The 20,976-nt window shown below is 39.0% G+C and overlaps 1 protein-coding gene across 1 annotated transcript; it reads left to right on the top strand.

Annotated features, from left to right (window-relative positions):
- The first annotated feature begins 1,587 nt into the window (after positions 1-1,587).
- LOC148010947 (non-classical arabinogalactan protein 30-like) lies at positions 1,588-3,108 on the top strand. Its single transcript, XM_087671688.1, has 2 exons — positions 1,588-1,922; positions 2,479-3,108. The coding sequence occupies exons 1-2, from the start codon at positions 1,661-1,663 to the stop codon at positions 2,874-2,876; spliced, it is 660 nt and encodes a 219-aa protein (XP_087527814.1). The 5' UTR covers positions 1,588-1,660; the 3' UTR covers positions 2,877-3,108.
- The last annotated feature ends 17,868 nt before the right edge of the window (positions 3,109-20,976 follow it).

The raw sequence follows: 20,976 nt of genomic DNA, 5'->3' as shown, positions 1-20,976 counted from the left end.
CTAGTAGGTATCAACTAGCAGCATCCTCATCCAGATAGATTGTTGTCACTTCTCCCTTCCTATCTTTAGTGATTCTAGCATACTTCAAATATATATCTACTTTGCAATTCATTTCTTTAGGATCAATCCATCTCTCTCTCCCTTGTACTTGGTGGGTTGAGGCATCTTAAACTTGACATAGTCATATTCTAAACTTTTGCTCTCCTCATCATCATTGTTTTTTGCCTCTTGTCCTTCTTCTTGCTTCCTACTTCGTCTTTCTTCTCCTTGTATTTATTTGTATCTTGAGCTCTCCTAGAGGTTTATCCCTAGCTAACCTATCTATCTCCTCTTGCAGTTTGTGTCTCTTCTCTTCCTCATGTTGTTGTATCACGCTACTCTACTTCAAACTTTCTTCTCTTTTCCTCGTCTTCTTCCTTCATTTGCATATTCCTCTAAATTAGGTCTAACAACCCTGGCATACCCTCGAACTGCCTCTCTAATTCTACTACTTTTTCCTCCTGAGCTTCTCTCCATTTTTTTACCTCACCTATTCTCCTCCTGAGCTTCTCTCCATTTTTTTACCTCACCTATTCTTCCTCTCTTCAACGACTGGGATGGTTGCATTCTCTCCATTATCATCCATGCTTTCGTGGGGAGCCACACCTCGGCTCTAATGTTGCCAATGTGAGGAAGCTGTATTTCACCTCCAGATGGGGGTTGTGCTACGCGGAAGCCTCGTCATATCTTCAGATGGTGACTTGTGTCAAGGTCATCGTGCCGGGGATCATTACACTGAGAGACGTCACGAGAGGGATTAGCACAATGTGGGGTGACATAACATGAGACATCACACCGTGGATCATCATGATATAATTTCAAGCAATAGATCTTCTCGCCTACTTCCATGAGCACTCCTTCACTCTGAGCAAGAGTTGCTCTGATACCAAGTGTTAAGCACTTATATTTCATTACTCACTCGACATGGCACAGAAAGGTACCACAATATGTGAGAGCAAGATATGCTCTTGTATTATTCAATGAAAGAAACGGTACAACATAATTACATCGACACTGTACATGTGAAAGTTCACCACTAGGTATAGGAAATCACACATAGAGTAGAAACCAAGCAAGGCTCAAAGTCACTATTACTCTCTATATAGGTGTTTTTGGTGGCAACAATACCATGGTATAGCTACAAAGTCCTTACAGGGGGAGGGAGGAGATAGTAGTTAAAAATAGTATCATGTTACAAGCACCCTTAAGATCTCTACTTGAGCATATTCTAACGTGAAGCGTTAGAACAATGAACACCTTCACTTGCACAAATACTAGCGCAAAGTAAGACATAAAGAGGAAGCCTTTATACAGAATAACATAGAGTAGCAAAAGAACTAGAGAAGCTAAAGAAGTTGACTACATTCTCTAAAGGGGTTATTGTTCTATGAGATGTTGTTATCAACGGAAGTCATATGCGACTTATATTAGTAGTTATGCGTTGATCGTGGTACGCGTCTCTTAGGGTCGTGTGGAAGTTATGGATAAGCATACATTCTCTCTCTCTCTCTCTCTCTCTCCGCACGTATTAATCTCACAGATGCACGTATTAATCTCACAGATGCATAGTCGTCTTGTAAATCAGTAGCATCCTAGTGATTAAAGAAACTAAGCAGCGAACATGGCGGGTCGCTTTAATCTTCTCGCCATACTGGTCATATTAACCATAAGCATGGTCTGTCAGGTGGCTATGGCGCATGAGAAGAAGTATGAGACTGGCCACCCTCTCCACTACAAGAAGAACCCCATCACCTACGACGACGGCAAGTCTAAGCCCCCTCCCAGAAGCAAGAAGGTCGCCCTTGCAGTGGAAGGCGTGGTGCTTTGCCAGCACTGCAGTTATGCAGGCACTCCCTCCCTCAAGGACGCCAAGCCTTTGGCTGGTAAGACATCCATATGATCCATGATCTTAATTGAAATTTACATTGGAGTCATAAACATTGCCTTGGATTGTAATATGGCCATCTTGCAATAGCTTATACTTATGCACTTAGGAATCATTATGGATGTTGTTTCTTCTATTCAATGACAGCGATTTTCATGGTCGTTACCATAGATCCATGCAATGGATTTGTATCAATCGAGTTGTTATGTGGCACTCTTATATATGCGGCTCACATACACATAGCATGAGTCAATAACAAGTCATGAGTGACTACAATTTTCAAGAGTATTTTGCAACTTGTATATTAGAGAGAGAGAGAGAGAGAGAGAGAGAGAGAGAGAGAGAGAGTGTGTGTGTGTGTGTGTGTGTGCACGTGCATGCATGTGTGATATGCATTCATGAGTATTGTCATTAGAGAGAGATGCATTGAGTATTCATGGTATCTTTCGTATGTATGCGGGCATGTACATACACACACCCATTCTTGTAATTGCAACATCCAATTCAATGTGTGTACACTTACTTCAAACTAATCGATTCTTGGTTACTTGTAGGAGCCAAGGTCACGCTTGCTTGCAAAGGTTTGCGTTACAAGTCATTCCTATATGAGACAACCACCACAGATGCCCATGGCTACTTTTTGTTCCATGTTCCCAAATTTGACTTTGTAAAGTATGACCCACTCAAAGGATGCAATGTTGTCCTTGTATCTTCCAGTGATAAGTATTGTAATACTCCCACAGATATCAACCATGGGAAGGTGGGTGCAACCCTCAAAAAGGTGAAAAACTTTGCAGATGAAGTTCTTTACTCAGTTGGACCATTAGCATTTGCACCTCCCCCATGCCAAAAGTATCAACCTTCAAATCTTCCCATATACAAGTCCCCTTCCCCTACAACATATATGTACCAACCTCCTCCTCAACATGCTCCTCCACCTCTAAAGTATTAGACCACCAAGCCACTACTAGTTCAATGTCCACCAAGTGGATGATTGATTGCCATTTTTAGAGAATGTTAATGAGTGGCTATGTGCACATTACAAAATGCAAGCCAATTAGAGCTTTGCAAAGAATGTGCAAGTCTCATTGGCATTATCCAACAATTAAATAATCAAATAACTATGTCCAATCTTACTTCTATGTCCTTGCCTTGAACTTTAGGTGCTCTACCACACATTACCAAATGCAAGCACTTTACTAACATAACATCAATTAATCAACCTCATCCTAAGGGATTATAAAACAAAGGGTGTGATTAGTTGGATACTCTTGCCTTCAACTAATTAAAAATGGTTATTATTCTATGTGTGTGTGTGTGTGTGTGTGTGTGTGTTTAACAAGCTATGAGTCTCTTAACACTAGTTTGCAATAAGTAAGCTATAAATTGTCCATCCTAAGCTTTAGCAAAGAGGTTATAACTTTTTTAAAGATAACTTGTGGCTTTCTTCTTCTAGTTTGGCATTATTATTGGTGGTCACTCATTGGTTGGTGGTTGTTGATTTTGGATATTGGGAGCTTCAATTAGATTTCTTTTGTCAAATCCTCTTTTTAGTTATCTTAGAGTGTTCTATTACCACTTACTCATTGGAATATGTTTCTCTTTTGCTTTTGCTAAATTGGGTTAGACATGTGGAGTTTGAGGACTTTCTTCATACTTGTGAAAAAAAACTGAGGACTCAAATCACACACACACACATACTCACTATACATGCTCATATAGTCATCCCTACCTATTTTTTGCTTGGTTTCATTGATGTACTAGTATACCCAAATATTGAAGCTTTAATATACAAGAAACATTTTCTCAATGTCATATTAGTACATTTTCATTATCAAAAGAGCTCTTTTCATCATCAAGTGATTTTTTACCTATTGGATCTTTGTTCTTGGCTCAAGCATTTATAACATCATCTTGGTTCAACTATGATTGTTTTTGTAATGAATGGAACTAAGAGGAGAGAGAAGAATAAGCTAAAGAGATAGAGAGAGATAGAAGAAGAAGAAGAAGAAGAGGAGGAGGAAGAAAGACTAGAAGAGAAGAGAGAAAGACATGAAAGAGAGAAAGAAGGAGGAAGCCATGGAAGCTAGAGTTGAAGGTGAAAACTATGTTCTTGATAATATCTAGATGCCCTAAATTGGGTCTCTTACACCTTATATTCCCATGTATCTTGCTCATTTCATTCAATCTCCACCCTGAAGGTTTTTTCCCTTTTAAAAAAAGATAACTGGAGGGACTTGACAAAGAGGCTAAGAAGTGGGGGCAAAGTACTACTCTGATCCGCATTTCAATGAAAATCAATGGGTAGAAACTATGGACAACATGATGTCCACTACATGCCTACTACGGTAAATTTTCCATAACTTTTGATAGGCTGCTCCAAATAGGATGCGCCATATGTCAAAATGGAGCTTACGATGCATACTTTGAGCCATGGATAAATTGCATGGCTATAATTTCGGCAGGTATAAAATTGTTGTAAAACAATGTGCAATTTGCAGATAGGGTGTGGTCAAAGGGAGACATAACTTGCTAGTCTTCAACTCGTTGGGTATTTGAAGGTGAGGAAATCAATTGACAATAGTTGTTGGGCACTAGGAGGCTTCTTCTAGGGATAGGCCTATTCCTTAATGGAATGAGATCTTAAGTGTTTATCTCATTGCCTAATAATTTCCTTAGGAATGTACTAAATGATACCTTCTTCATCTATGGGGGGAAGCTCTTCCACATTGTCCATTAAGGTGCTAATGAAGGACTTCATCTGGTTGACATGAAGCACATTGTAAATCTTAGTCATTGGGGAAAGCTCTAAGCAGTAGCACAAGTCACCAACTCTCTTGAGGATCTGATAGGGTCCCTCGGGGGGTTCACTATATATATATTCTCTATATAACATGCGTTCATGGCCTATTTATAAATATCCTAATCTGTGAATTTCCTTGAATAAAACACAACCCTTTTCTATTCAATCTGTAAGTAATCCCTTTATATGACACCCTTCTGTATGTAAATAATGTATAAAAATGGTGTTTTAAAAGCCCCTTATTTTGAACTCACGTTATATATACATATATTCGTGAGTGACCCCCCTGAGTAGGGTCCATAGAAATGGTGGTCTAGCTTATTATTGTTGCCTTCTTTGAGAGTAGAGTAACAGGACTTAGACACATTCAAGAGGACTAGCTCCCCTTCTTGGAGTTCTAAATGCCTTCTTCTCTCATCAACATATAGCTTCATGTGGGTTTATACCTTTTGAAGATTCACTTTGCATTATTGAAGTAGGGCATGCATGCGATCCAACTGGACTTGACTCTAAGGGGTTGATCTTATTATTGAACAAGACTGTAGGGCGGCAGACCTTATATCCCTATAATGCCTCAAAAGGGAAAACTCCAATGCTAGAGTGGGTGGAGTTGTTATATACAAATTCAACCAAGTGGTGCCACGTATCCCAACTATTTTGTACATCATGGCAAAAATGTTGTAGGTACGTGGGTTGTATGCAGTGGATAGAGCAAGTTTGGCATCCATATATATGAAAACTGCCTACCAAAAATTGATCATAAACTTGGCATCCCGATCATGCACTATAACTTGTGGTAATCTTGCAACTTGAATATATACTCCATAAACTGAGTGGTCGCCTGAGAGGCCATGTATTGAGTCTTAGTGGGGATAAAGTGGATCGCCTTGGTGAGGCAATCAACTACCACACATATACTATTCCATCCTTTTTTGGTAATGAGGATGCCAATGATGAAGTCCAGGGTAATATGTGTCCATTTTCCTTCAGGAATTGGTAGGGGCTACAAGAGGCCAATGGGTCTAAGCATGTTGTCCTGATTTTTCTCGCATAGAAAAAAAATTGAGGGCAAAATCCTTAACATCCCTTCATCAGCCTTTCCAATGAAAAATCTTGGCAAACCGATTGTATATCTTGAAAATACCCAAGTGACCAATAGTGGGGCAAGATTGCATCTCTTCCATCATCTTTTGTGTGAAGGGATAAGTGTGAGGGATAACGTTATCTTTCCATGAGATCAAATAAGACCATGTTTGAGCTAATATTGGGAGTTTTTAGGGAGGATACTCTGTATGCCCACATCCATGAGAGTGAATCAACCACAATGTTATCTTTTCCGTGAGTGTGGGAGATGTCAAAATCATAGTTTTTCAAGGTTGCCACCCATCACGTTTTCTTAGGAGTCAAAGATATTGAATCCAGAAGTATAGAATGACTCTATGGTTGCTCTTTACTAAAAAACATTTGCCATATAGGTAGTGGTGTCATTTCTTAATAGCACGAAGGATAGCCATCATCTCCTAGTCATAAACATTCACTTGCATCTCCTTGTCATCAAGCTCACCGCTCTCAAAAGCAATCACATCATGCTCCTACAGCAATACAGCAATAATACCTCTAGCAATGGCATCACACTGAATGATAAGCTCCTTGGAGAAATTAGGGCATATGAGAATGGGGGTTGAAGTAAGCATTTCCTTCAACTATGTAAAGCTGTGATCAATAGTAACTGGCCAAAATAATGATTCATTCTTTAAATGATCAGTCGCAGGACTGCAATGGCAGCATAATGCTTAATGAAGTGTCTGTAAAATGAAGAGAGACCAAGGAGACCATGTAATGAAGTAGTGATCGATGGTATGGACGAGTCCTTTATACATTCCACCTTCTTGGGGTCAGCATGTATGCCGTTTTTTCTAAAAATGTGTCCCAAGTACTCCACTGATGTGTGCATCATGAAGATACACTTACTTTCCTTAGCCAAAACTCAATGCTCTCTCAAGATATCAAACACCCTTTTGACACGTGCCAAGTGCTCCTCTTGTGACTTGCTATAAATGAGAATGTCATCAAAGAAAATGAGCACAAACTTGAATAGGAAGGGATGGAGGATTTTATGCATGACACTCTGAAAGGCGGCAAGGGCAAGGCTTTACCAAAAAATGATAAAGTCTAGGGTCAGTCATGAAAGCTATTTTGATCTCATCACCCTCCCTTGAGAGAGTGAGAGAGAGAGAGAGAGTGTGTGTGTGTGTAAAATGAAGAAAAAATGGATAAATTTTAATTATTTTGACATATAAAATTGTTTTCCTCTAGAAGTGCTTTAAGCGAGCAACTAGTTATCATACCAACATCTTCTTTGAATATAATTAGATGTGTAAAAGTAACTACTCTTCAAATTATTAATCTAATATGAAATGATGATTTATTAATTTAGTAAATTATATACTTATTTATTTATTTGATTCCAAAATAATTTTTTAAAATTTATTTGGTTGATATAAATTAGATATTGATCGATCTACTAAATTGATTTGTTTTTTAAAATAAGAACACGAAACTTTTAATATAAGTAGAGACAATTATAGAGAGAAAAGAGTACGGAGTAGTGTTTTTCTAAGTGAATTTTCACTTCTTAGGCTAAAATTTGAGGTCCACTACTGTCAAATCAAGTGAAAAAAAGACTTGCTTTTTAGTCCCTGAAAATCATAATTATTATTTTATATCAAAAATATTGGCACAAAATTTGAGTGTTGATCACTTAAAATGGTTATCTCTACAAAGGAAAAGTATAGGTATCCATAGACATCCAAACAAGAATATATAACATGTGATAAGGTACCTCTCAAGTTGAGGACACCAAATCATCATCGATTTTTGAGAGTGGTTTTTGAAAGAAAAATTTTGGTAGGGAGAGGAGAAAAGAGAGAACAAAGAGAGAAGAGAGGAGAGAGAGGAAAGAGAAAATAGGGAGAGCAAAGAAAAGAGAGGAGAGTAAAGCATATAGAGAGGGGGGTGAGGGGAGAGGAGAGAAAAAGTAAAGAAGGAGAGAGTATATAGTAGAAAAAGGGAGAGAGAGAGAGAGAGAGAGAGAGAGAGAGAGAGAGAGAGAGAGAGAGAGAGAGAGAGAGAGAGAGAGAGAGAGAGAGAGGAAGTAGAGAGAATACATAGTAGAAAGAGGGGAGGAAGAGGTGAGAGGTGACAAGAAATACACAAAGTATAGTAAGGAGAGTGAAGTAGAGAGATAAGAGAGAAAGAAAAGGGAGAGGATATAGAGACAAGAGTATAGAGAGTAGAGAGAGAAAATATAGTAGAACGAGGAGAGAGGGAGTAGAGAGGAGAAAGGAGAGGGAAAAGAAAGAGTAAAGAGAGGAGAGTAAAGAGAGGAGAGTAAAGAGTCAAAAGACAGTAGAATAGAGAGAATGTAAAGAGAGAGAGAGAGAGAGAGAGAGTAGAGAGAGGAGAGTGTGAGAGAAGAGATAGAGAGTAGAGAGAGAAGAGATGTAGTAGAGAGAAAGTGGAGAGAGAGTAAATAGAGAGATAGTAGAAAGAGAAGAGAGAGGGAGTAGAGAGAATAAAGAGTAGGGAAAGAGTAGAGATAGGAGAGAGTAGCAAGTATAGAGGGACGAGAGTAGTGAGAGTAGAGAGAGAATAACTAGAATATAGGAGGGATTAGAGAGAGAGCATAGTATTGATAGTAGAGAGAGAGTAGAGGACAAAGAGATGGCAAGTACATTACATATATGAGCTACATAAGTATGCATCTTTAAAACAAACATTATCATTTCATTTGATGGTTTTCTTGCATTGGTTGGATGCTTTTATATGTATCTTTTAAGAGCCCTTGTAGCACGATATTTTTTGTTTCAATACCTTTGCTTTGTGATTCAATGTCAAAATACAAGTTAGATGCATGCATGAAAAGAGAAAAGAATGGTTTTACACTTATACTTTGACTAATGAAAACCTAATTGGGCATGATACATTCACCTCAAGCATTATGAGTCTTTCATATCCACATATCAATACTTACCACTTGATTTCACCCCGATCAAGCAAATGAGAAATCTAAGCCATAGGGTAAATACATTAGATTATTTCTTGGGCTTTAGTAAGAGAAAGTAGAGTTAGTATTTATCATGTTACCTTGTGCAAAATGGGGAGAATAGGTATTTAAACCCTTAACCATGTAGAAACACATGTATTTAAGAGCTATATCCGTTATTTCTAGGAGGGGTTCTCTATGTGTGTGACGAGGTGATGTGTTCACCACTTTGTTTGGGGTAAAATCCTCGGGGAGTTTGGGATGAGTAATTATCAAGACTATATATATGCACTACCATTTGTTATCTTCTTTTATTATAGCCAACATATAGAATACATCACTATTATCAATCATAGACATTGACCGTAGTTGACCCAAAGGTTATTAGTATTGAGGAAAATATACACAAAACCAATCTTATATGTAGCACAATACAAAGAATATTGTAAGGGCTCTCAATATTCTCTCCCTACCCTGTACTCTTGCTACTCGCTCATTGCTCCACTCTCTTCCTAGTCTCTCCCTACCTTCTACTATTGCTACTTCATCTCCTCTTCCTACTTTTCTCTATCTACTCTTGCTACTCTACTCTCTCTTCTCTCCATACTTTAATCCTTTGTGGAGTATGGACTAGTCTATGTTTAATAGTAGGGTTTTATGCTATCCTTGAGAGTATAGTAGGGAGAGGAGAGAGAAAAGAGGGAAAGTAATTGACAAGAAAAGAGAACCCACCAACAAGATACACATACACTAAGAGATGACTCTATTGTTTGAGAAGATATGGTGAAGAATATTCCAAGATGACATGGTACAACAAGTGGAGGTGGGCTTATGCTGCTTGAGGCCATCAAGGGATGGGTGACATAGAGTGTCCTATTTTTAATTGAAGGCTGTAGGCAACAACTTCTCTTGCCACCTCTCACATCACATAAAAAGAGCGCAAAAGAGACTCCTTCAACAATTTCTTCATATCACCCTTGCCGAAATTTGCTTTGATCGGTGGTTCTGTATCTCCGAAACATATCATTTTTTCTTTCCAAATGACCAACTTCAACCTTCTTGCCTCTGCAAAATCTTGACAGTCCTTCCGCTTATGATCTAGACTATCACACTACATGCAATTACAAACAAGATCATTCTTGTAAGAATTTGCAGGAGTAGAAGAAGTTGGGGCTGAAACTAGAGCTGGTTGGACTAAGTGGCCGCTACTCCATTCTAGTCATCTTGATTTGTAGGTCTTTTAAGTTCTTTGACCGTATCTTCAATAGTCAGTTTTGCAGATGGTCTGACAACCATAGCAAGAATAGGCATAGGCATAGACATAAGATGAGAAAGATGAGAAGTAGCGGATGGTGCAATAGGAGAAGTATGAGAAATGGTGGTAGAAGAAGACATTGCTAGTGGTGATTGCACCCCTTTCTGCAAGTGAGCCTTCCATCTCCACCTCTTTGTCAGTGTAGGAACCGCATCGACAACATCCTATCAATCCGCCTTCAATCCCATAGGCTGCATACGGTCCTCTAGTAGCTCTCCCAACTCATCTTGAAGTGCAGGATCAGCCACATGTAAGAATATCTCCACTTTCTCTGAGTTCAGAACTCTTTGCTCTAGTGCATCCAACTGGTTGTAACACAATATTAGTGAGTTTGGAGATCTCCCACCAATTTCCATTTTTTGAATACTAAAAAGGTGGCACCTAGATAACATGCCCATAAGTTTCTCAAAACCATATGATGTGACCTATCATTGGAAAGCGCTTGAAAAAAGGAATCTATTGAGCTATAGAGCACTCAATTTGGAGTTATAGTGTCCAAGTTATGAAAAATCCAAAGATTTGACCATGTGTCCTAAAATTATGGAAAATTTCCATATTCCCTAGTATGGTGTTTTGTATCGCACTTCAGACTCCCACAACAACTTAGAAGTAACAACTCCTTTGTTGGGCTGATAAAACCACTCTCTGAATGTCTTTCGTATAGCAATACCATAATCCTCTAGAAAATTTTCATCTTTGAGCACTTTCTTGAAATCATCCCAACTAGAGTCCTGTACAAATAAATCTGTCACTCTAACCCGCAAAGTAGGAGTGACAAGTTGTAAGAAATAGTTGCTCCAATTGGTCGAAACTCCAAAGAAAGGCATCTAGCTTTCAAAGACTTTAATGTAGGCTGAAACATTTTGGCCATCAAATCATTTTTGCTCATTAATCACAGCCTCAATTGCCTTGGTAGCACCATGTGTATGCTCATGTTCTTGATGCAACAATCGTTATTGATCCAACTGATCTACTACTACTGATGTGACTATTGCTACTGCTACATAGATAACTGCATCTTTTGATTTTGCATCATAATGGCTAAAGAAAGAGTTTGTAGCAAAGTCTTCATCTCATCGGTCGAAAAGGAGGAAATAGACGATGATGAAGGTGGATTGTTCAAAGAGTCTCCCATCTCAATGATGAGAAGCGATGCTTTCACATCGGGCTCACCAAATGTCACATGGAATAATACGCACGGAAGTTCGTGAAAGTCACTTGTCATAGGGATGCTATGCATGATGGGAGTTTCAAGTTCAATTCCAAGCAAGTTTACAAAATCCAAATCTCAATTAGATAAGCTAAACCCATAATCATAAATGCCAAGTCAAGTCGTAGTAATTGCTCAAGTTGTCGAAATGACACACTTCTTTAATAATAAAGCTTGGACCTTCACATACATCAACAAATTCATGCAAAGTTCTTTGGTGCTCTATGCATCAAGCATTGGTAGTTGTGCCATAATACCTGATCAATATATTCCACGCATCTACTAGTGACTTGCAGTTCATGATCTGCATTATCATAGCATCCGAGATACACAAAGATAACTAGTGTAGCACTCTGCGAGCTCTTTCCAACCATGGTCGGTGTGCTTGCCTTTGATCAGTTGTAGGATTTCTCTCTGGGATTTCAAGTTCAACTTCAACACCTGTCTCACCAAGTCCTAGTATCCTTTACCTATCAAGAAGTTCTCCATGTGAAACTTCCATATGGCATAATTATTGCTATCAAGCTTTTTCCCCACTACCTGGATTATGTTGTCGGTCATGTCTGCGTTTGCCATATTGTAACAGACAATGACTAGCTAGTGCCTGACTTTCTACAAGCCAACAAGTCTAACTAACCTATTGTAGTATTTGATTGTTTATGACCATTTTTTGCAACTAATTTTCTACTATAATCATGGTTTTTTAGCCCATTAACATCTCAAAGCCATCCACAAACATGTGTCATAACTTGTAGATACATCAGTCAACACATAGACCATGTAGTTGTTGTAACTCTATATCATGCAACCTTACTGCAGTCAACCAAACATGCAGTCTGAAATCTGCAGAGACTGTCAATGACCAACAGCTCCTTCAAGTCCAAAGGTGAGATGTATACATGTCATACATGCTCCCAAAAAAAAAAGACTCTCAAATATCTGCTAGTATATGTAGAGTCCATACATGATCATGCAGGCATAGTTTAGTGCATATACATCAAGCACAAGTATCAAATACCTTGCTTGCAAGTTGCAGTCAGCTAATACTCTATCAAATCATATTTTTCCAACTCCAAAATGTTCTCAAATTACTTCATACATGTGTTATTAAGTGCAGGGGTCAATACATGACTATACAGACAACCATAGGCACTCTATCTTCAACAGGCAACAGGCAATGTCGTAGAATGCATTCCCTATTTGTAACCAGTCAAGATAATATCAATGCATTTTTTTCAAGCTTCAAAATTTAGCTTTCATGAGCATTCAATGCTCATCTCAGTCCTCTAGACATTCAGTAGACATATGCCATGTCATACATTTGACAGAAGCTAATTGATGTTATGTAATGCTTCATGACCAATGAGTGCTTGTTGTTGACAATTTGATGACAGTTTTGAGCCTATCATATGCTTCTAGATCTAAGTATTTCTTCAAGAAATTACAACTTGAATGCATATGACACAATACATATGTCTTCATGAGCATATCTATACTCTAAAGAGACCTTCCAAGCATGTCCACGAACTCCAAGTTCTTTCCAATGTTAGTGTATGCTATACATTAATTGTTTACAATAGTTCATGCTTTGTTCCAAGTCTATATACATGTAGACTAGTTCATATCTCATCTCCAAATCAAGCATTGGAATGTTAGGTCATCAAAGTACCTTCCAAAGTATGTATGCAAGCTGTAGACCACTTGAGTAGTTATTATTGTCTTGATTAGCAGCCATGGAGATCCATTTTGATAGCAGGTACTGCAACATGTGTTGATGAAGAAGACCCTTGTCATGGCTTACATAGGCTCAATGGAGCCGTCAACTACTCCCAGACAAGCCTTGAACAAGTTCATGAAGCAATCAAGGCATATGAATCAATACTGTTGAATGCTGAAATGACTAGATTTTTTGGTTGATTTTTGTTGTTTTTTGAGGTCTGAATGGTTGATTTTTTATGGATTTTGAGTGATGTTTAGTTGTTTTCAAAGTTTTAGAGAGTGTTTTGGATGATACTGATTATATTTTGGAAGCTCATGATGATTCTCAGTAGAAATATGAGGCTTTATGATGTTCTGATAGGTTCTGTTGAGGTTTTGATTGGTTCTGATAACTTATGTTTAGCTTATGTTTTGTTCTGATTTTCTTCTGTATGAAGCATAGATTGATGATTGATGAAGGTTGAGATCTTTTAAAGCTTATTAAATAGTTTTTTATATTTTGGGATGGTTTTAGTATGAGTTATGAGGTTCTGATGTTCTTTGTTGACCTTCTGTAATCCTCTGTAGAGCTTCTGTAGACCCTCTATTCATGCTCGGTTTCTGTTCTGTAAATCCTCTATAGATCTTCTGTAAGTGTTCTGTGATGTGAGGGTATACTTTGGAAAAGTTTTTTAGCTTTTTAAAATGATGAATCTAAGTTCAAAAGAGCTAAATCAAATGGAAGAAGTAGCTACTGAAGACTGAAGAGAAGACTAAAGTGAAGTGACAGTAGTGAGCTATGAAGAGACACTGTAGTGGCTCTGGTGCCCTTTCATACCTTGCATGCCTCTTGGGAGGTACATCCACGACCTAAGAAGGATTATTGGGAGTGATTATTGAGTATTTTATGATGCACTATTGATAGATAGAGAGAGAGAGAGAGTCAGAGATAGCCAATTCTATCAAAACAATGTATGTATCTATGAGAGATTGAGAGAGAGAAATATAAAGACAATGAAGATGAATACTATGTGATTATTTCCATTCAAAAGTGGTGTTTTTTTTTTCTTATTCTATTGATGGACTCTATGAAGATGTTGAATATTATGGTTGATCCTATCAAATCCGTGGGAGATATCTACTATAATGCTGTGTGTGTTGATTTATTCTTTTTCTTGTTGTGGTTCTCAAAAGAATGAAAAAAAAGCTTGTTGATGTTAAAAGATAGATTTTCTTGTAGTAAAAACCCCTTTTCCTTGGTTTTCCTCTTGGGGCTCCATGTTTTTCGTGCGCAGCCGGGGAAACCTGCCATCAACAAGCATTAGAAGAGGCTGAAAATGAAGGAAATGGCATTGCCAAGAATATGATAATTCAATGGATGCTTGCAAAGTTCCTTCTTCCACTAAAGAGTTGGAGATTCTTATTGCCAAAGCCACTTTCTACAAGAAGTTCATCCCACAATGGCGGAAACATATTACCATCATGATGCAAGCTCTATGTGGTGGACTATTTCCTCTTTCAGTTGAAGCAACAAAGACGTGCATCTTGGTGGCAAATTATTTGGGAACAAACTGAAGAGTAGAAATAGAGAGAATGACCATCCATGGAAGATTTGGCATTCATTGAGAAGTTTCCAGACATCATCAAGTGGAAGATTGTGAAGAAGCTTTAGGAGTTGTGGTCAGTGGAGGTTCACAAAAATAGGAAAGAAAAGAGTTGGAATTTGTTTGTGGATACTCAAAAGCTCGGGGGGTTCACTATATATATATTCTCTATATAACGTGCGTTCATGGTCTATTTATAAATATCCTAATCTGTGAATTTTTCTTGAATAAGACACAACCCTTTTCTATTCAATATGTAAGTAATCCCTTTATATGACACCCTTCTGTATGTAAAAAATGTATAAAAATGGTGTTTTAAAAACCCCTTATTTTGAACTCACATTATATATACATATATTCATGAGTGACCTCCCTGAGCTCAATAGCTAGACATGTCCAATTAGCAATCCACTAGAAGTTGGTAAACAGAGTGTTCTTTACAACATACACTGTAGAAACCATCAGAAGATGGCATTATTATGATGATGGCACAACAACAATCCTAAGACGAATGAGTTTTGATACTTTCAGAATGGAATATCTCCCCCTCTCTAGTGGTTTGAAAGCTGAATTCAGAGATGTTTAAAAGAAGGAAGTAGAATAGATGTTGACTAAAAATTCCTCTAGAGATTGAAGCCCCCTCTGATTCTATTCTATTGAGTACAGACCAACTGGTTGGAGCCAACCCCCTGATGAATGATGCAATCAAGAGGCAAGCACTAGAATGAGTCTAGAGGTATGTGAGAAGAGAGAAGGCAAGAATCAAGGCTGAGAACCAGCTTGCAGCAAAAGCCTCATTTTATGCCTTAAAAGCACTCTTTATATAAGTCCCCATGGTGAGTCAAGGTCCCCTTCCTAGTCAAATTCATCCTGAAAATGTTGAGGACAAGCCAGGAAATGTAGTCCCATTGCCAATTTTTAAGGGAGAGTACAATGAAGACCGTGATCTTCATGTAGTAGAGTTTATGGTAGCATGTGTGGCTAACAACACCAGAACCCCTGAGCATTGGTTAGCAATATTCCCCGCCACTTTCAAGGGCGCGGCATTTTAATGGTATGAGAGACAAGCAGCAGGAACTTTTGGCACATGGGACGACGTGAAGTTGTCCTTCCTCACTAAATTCAAGCTTGAAGGTTTTGAAGAGCAGATGCGAGAGGAATTCATGAACCTAAGTCAAGTCCTCTGGAAAAAGAGTTCTCCCTCCCTATAAAAATCCCCCCTCCTTAACAAGGTGAGAGCTTAGATTTGTTTCTCGATGGACTGCTAAAAATGTGCTTGGACCAGTTGTTAGGCGGGCACGTTACACAGATCTAATCGACAAAGGACACTTGTTTTGGATTTTTGACATCAAAATGCAATTGGGAAAACTCTAGCTCCTCGATTTGTGATCATCACATTTTCTACTAAAATTGCCACTTTTACAGCTCCTAGGCCACTTTAGACAATGAGGTTTACAACTTCCTTAGATATGATTTTTCATGATATAGTCACAAGTGCAAGTTCACCTTGATGACTGGCACAAGACTACCTTTGCCACCGAGCAAGGAGTGTTCACATATATTATCATACCCTTCAAGTCAACAAATATTATTGCCACTTTCTAGCACTTAATATGTATGATCTTCAATTATATACTTTGTAAGTATCTCAAAATTATTGTGGACAATCTTTGCATGAATCCTCATGGGATGAGCACTTGAAGAAACTTTGAGTAGTCTTTGAGTGATACAAATAATATCAACAAATATTATTGCCACTTTCTAGCACTTAATATGTATGATCTTCAATGATATACTTTGTAAGTATCTCAAAATTGTTGTGGACAATCTTTGCATGAATCCTCATGGGACGAGCACTTGAAGAAAAGCTTATGTCTCGTGAATGGGATCCATCTTGAAGAGATAGACCAATCATCATTTGGATGATGGCATCCAGAAGGGAGTGTTCCTCAGAGGCCTACAATCGTGGAATTGAGAAGACCAGTCAATATGCAAGCTGCAGTGGAAGGTGCAAGACTGTATGATGAAGTTGAAGCAAGGTTGTCAATGACCACATGAAGAGGAGTCTTACCTCCTCCCATGACAGGAATGGTATACCCACCAAATGCAATTCCAGGGACAATTCCCTACCCCTACCCCTACCCCTAGATGCAAACAATGCCACAGTACAATGCATCTAATCCACAGTGACCACAAATGACAATGCCTCAAGTGATGGTTCAACCACAACAACAGTGGTCTCAAACAGTACCTCCAATGGTGACTCAACAACAGTGGAATCCTACCCACTGGAATCAACAACAGTGGAATCCTACCCACTAGAATCAACAACCCCAAGTTTCAACAAGAGCTCTGAATCAGAACCAAAACAAAGGATCTCTTGGATCAACCTAACCCATGTATGCACTAATAACATAAGTTTTCCAAAACCCTACTGCAAGTACTTCAAGAGGTGAAAATCTGAAAGACTAACTATCAAAATTAGTCACAAGTATTAAGAAAGAGCTTATGAATGTGATAATAGAACAGCTACAGACGATGAAGGTGAATACTGCTAATATATCCACTCCTGCAGGAGGTGGAAGAGATGTGATGCATTCAAATATATGGTGAGGGAAGTGCCATCAAGCAAGACATTTAGCCACTGAATGTACCCAAAAACCAACCATTCCTAGAGCCTTTTGTTCATACTATTTGAGGAAGAACCATACAAAGGATATATGCTCTCTAAAAGAGATGCACGAACAAAGAAAGAAAGATGAAGATGCAAGATTCAACTTGCTAGAATCCAAAATGACAATGTAGGACATTGGACCAAATCCTAGGGAGTTTGGTCCTAATTTTAGTCCAAGGAGGTTTCCCTCTCAAAGTTACAGAGTGGCTCTCTCATGCCATGCTTTGAATGCCTGCATTTGCTGTTGATTGGGAACATCAGGAAGAACTGGTTGTCTGGCGATGGTCAGAGATCAGAGGTGGAATGTTACAAATGTGGAGAAAAGGGTCATATCTCACTGAATTGTCCAAAACCCTAAAAGATCTGTGGATTACAAGCCCTTATGCAGTCGATGCAAAGGAGAAGGCCACACTGCAAAAGATTGTCCAAGTCCAGCCCCTATGAAATCTACTTCTGATACTCAACAGAAGACCCACGAACCTGCTTTCAATTTGGTGGAATTGGAAGTGGCTATAGTAATATGAGCAAAGAAAATGAGAACTTGTAGTTCCAAAAGAGAACGTTCCTTCTGCGAGACTGTGAAGTTCAACCTCCCTCGGGAAAAATAGAACAATGCAATCCAAAATAAGGAAGTACAGAGCACTATAGAGCCACAAAGAGCTATAGAGACAGTTTTGCAGAGACAGGACCAGAGGTCCAGGAAATAGAGGATGCGAAAGTACCTCCTCATGAGGAAGAAGCGCAGATGTTGCCACTCCTAGAAGAAAAAGGGAAGATAAAAGTGGGTGTGGCCCCATTTCCCAGTCGATTGGAAAAGCCTGTGGATCCTATCAAAGAGTATGATCGGGTCAAAGACCTAAACACCTTTATGTCGACAATGGCTGATGATGTCTCCTAGTTGCCGAAAAAAATTCAAAATCATCTTGACAAGAAGACGTGCCCTAAGGATTGCTTCCCCAACAACAACAAATTCCAACAGAGACTCGAAACCTATGAAGGAAGTGGCTCTTGCTAACACCTTCTTAGATCCTAGAATCCCAGAGATTAGTGTATGGATAGAAGGATGCTTTATTTCAGACAAATTGATTGATGGAGGCTCATTAGTAAACATAATCACGAATGTGACAATGAAGGATCTAGGTTTGCAAGGAATTCAACCTATACAGTGGCTTATCACATTGGCACACCAAAGCAGAATCAAATCGTTGGGCATCCTCCCATACGTAAAAACAACCCTTGCAGGAAGAGACTATTGGCTAACATATTTGGTGGTCAAATCAAATTCCTACGAGACCTTAAACCCTCTATTGTTGGGAAGACCTTGGCTTTTTGAAGCAAGAGCAATGACGGATTGGTTTAAAGGAATCCTAACCCTAAGCAAAGGACCCAATAAAGTGGTGTTGAAGTTGTATGGATCGCAAAAAGGAAATGGATCTACGTCCATCGAAGTCATCACAGATGCCTCCAATGAAGTAATAGATGGTACATCAAGAGATGAAGAGGCTATCAAATAAATCTTTCCCAAGAAAACTGAGGCACAGTCCCTAACAGTGGGCACTGTAAGCCAACTACCAAAGGAAGCAAAGTCTTTATCCATGGGATAATACCTCATGTATCAACCCAAATTGACTTCTGAAATCACCTTTGATAGAAAAATAGAAGCATGGTGTTAGGGGTAAAGGCGCCTCTGTCTAGTCGCCCATGTATTACTACACTGATAGTACCCGCCATTGCATACTACAGATGGCAGGCGTGTCTCTCTCTCTTCTTGCTCTTGCTCTTTGCCATAACTCACTTCCAAGCAAGCTTCAATCCTTCTCATATTTAAACTGGTAGTAGAGCTTTGGATTAGAGCTTGATCATGGAGCTTGGCCCGGCATTACTTCAGCCCAGATTGAAGACCTAGAGCTTAGAGCTTCAATGCTAGCCATGGCTTCTTCCCCCCGAGGAGGTAAGATTTTATCTCCTGCCTCTCCCCGGCCCTCATAGGCTCTTTGCAGGTGTTCCTTGGCTTCATTGGGCACCTTGTATGCCCCCATTTTCCCCCTTATCTTTAGCATAACGAGTAGGCCCCACAGTCATGCCACTTTTTTTTTGCGCCTATTTCAAAATCTGACTCAAAAATCCCAATTTTTCTCATATCTCAGGCATCTGGAACCCGATTTAGGTAAGGTAAGAGTCTAGCTTGGGGTTTTGGTATGCTTGGAACATGATGGCGATGTTAGATCAACCAAATTCTGATCAGAGCATTTTCTGCAATAGATTTGAGTTGATTTACAGCAAGAAAATGTCATGCTCTTAGCTTATGTGATGCTCCCAAGGCTTGGTATTTGATGCCCAGATACTTTGGGGATGTTTGCCCAATGTTTTGATATTCTTTGGGACTTGGTTTGAGCTTCCATAGCTTGATTTATGTAGGAATTTACCACTGTACATTGTTTGAGCAACAAGGTTTTATAAGGGACGGCTTATGCATAATGCTCTTTCTTCACATTCAAGTGTCCTGTCGGATGTATTAATGCTTGTCATCATGGTTTATGCCTGAATATGCTATTTGAGAGCTATTGAGCCTTGATTTGGATGTGGACACTTCATTTTTGGTTAGGATTTATGCTACCTTGGTTGACAGGTTATTTTACCTCTAGTTTGGTTATGCCTATTGGTTTCGGGCTGTCTTTGGGATATACAATGAAGTATTGACCTTCGGGGTACAATATTAAACTTGTCTTTGGTTCCAGATCTTCATTTGAGCTTGAGCTCGGCTTTGGAATGCATTTGATGCTCCGTCTTGGATATACATATGGCATGTATGTTACCTATGTTTGACATCCTTGGCCTATGCCACTACTACATGCTACTTACATTTTTTGGAGCCGATTGCTAGTAGTGCCTTGTCTTGGCTTGCATTTGGCTTTTGGGAACTTACTTGGGATATTTCTTGGCTTGCCAAATTTGTATTTGGGATACAGTTGATATCTATGGATGCTCTAATTGGAGGCTACAAAGCCTCTATGCTCATGATGTCTTATTGATGTCTGGTCTTGGATCTTTCATCACTATTTCTCTCATTTTCCCTTCTTGAGCTTCTTGGCTTGATCCATATGGATTTTATGCTATTGGGAGCATCATTGGATGTTTGAGAGACATTGAGCAGGTGGTTTATGCTATTGAGCTTTTTGAGCCTTCTGAGACTGGGATCTTCTTCACTTGGATGTTGCATGGTTGATATGTCGTGGTCCACATACATGTACTTGGGCTGATTTGGGCTTTGCACTCCTTGAGCATACACCTCTTTGTGTCAAATCTTGCTAGTGTTGTGTACACTTTGCCCTATTATACAGGGGGTGTGCCCGCTTACTGATGGATTTTTTTGACATGCTTGGGTGTTTGCTCGATGTCCATATGACTGTCATATGCTGATTTATGCCCGCTTGATGCTCGTTATGCTTTGACAATCAATGGTTGACTTGGTGCATTGATTTTTCCTATAGTTTGCTCTCATTGTACCTGGCTGTAATTTATTACAATAAGTAGTTATGTATGGACTGATGTGGAATTTTCATGCAGAATCATCCTAATTTTATGTACTTTTGATGGTACTTGGTGGGCAGCATCATTAGCTATCAGTTTGTGGTCATTTTGCCTTGGTTTTAGTGGTATTTTTGGTTGTTTACAATAGAAAATAGCAAGTAGTTTTGAATTG

This window comes from Lygodium microphyllum, chromosome 29, assembly GCF_053477565.2.
Source record: "Lygodium microphyllum isolate KBCC chromosome 29, Lygodium_microphyllum_v1.1.10, whole genome shotgun sequence".
Lineage (NCBI taxonomy): Eukaryota > Viridiplantae > Streptophyta > Polypodiopsida > Schizaeales > Lygodiaceae > Lygodium > Lygodium microphyllum.
Note: the sequence above shows the minus strand (reverse complement) of the source record. Positions and strands in the feature narration are given on the sequence as shown.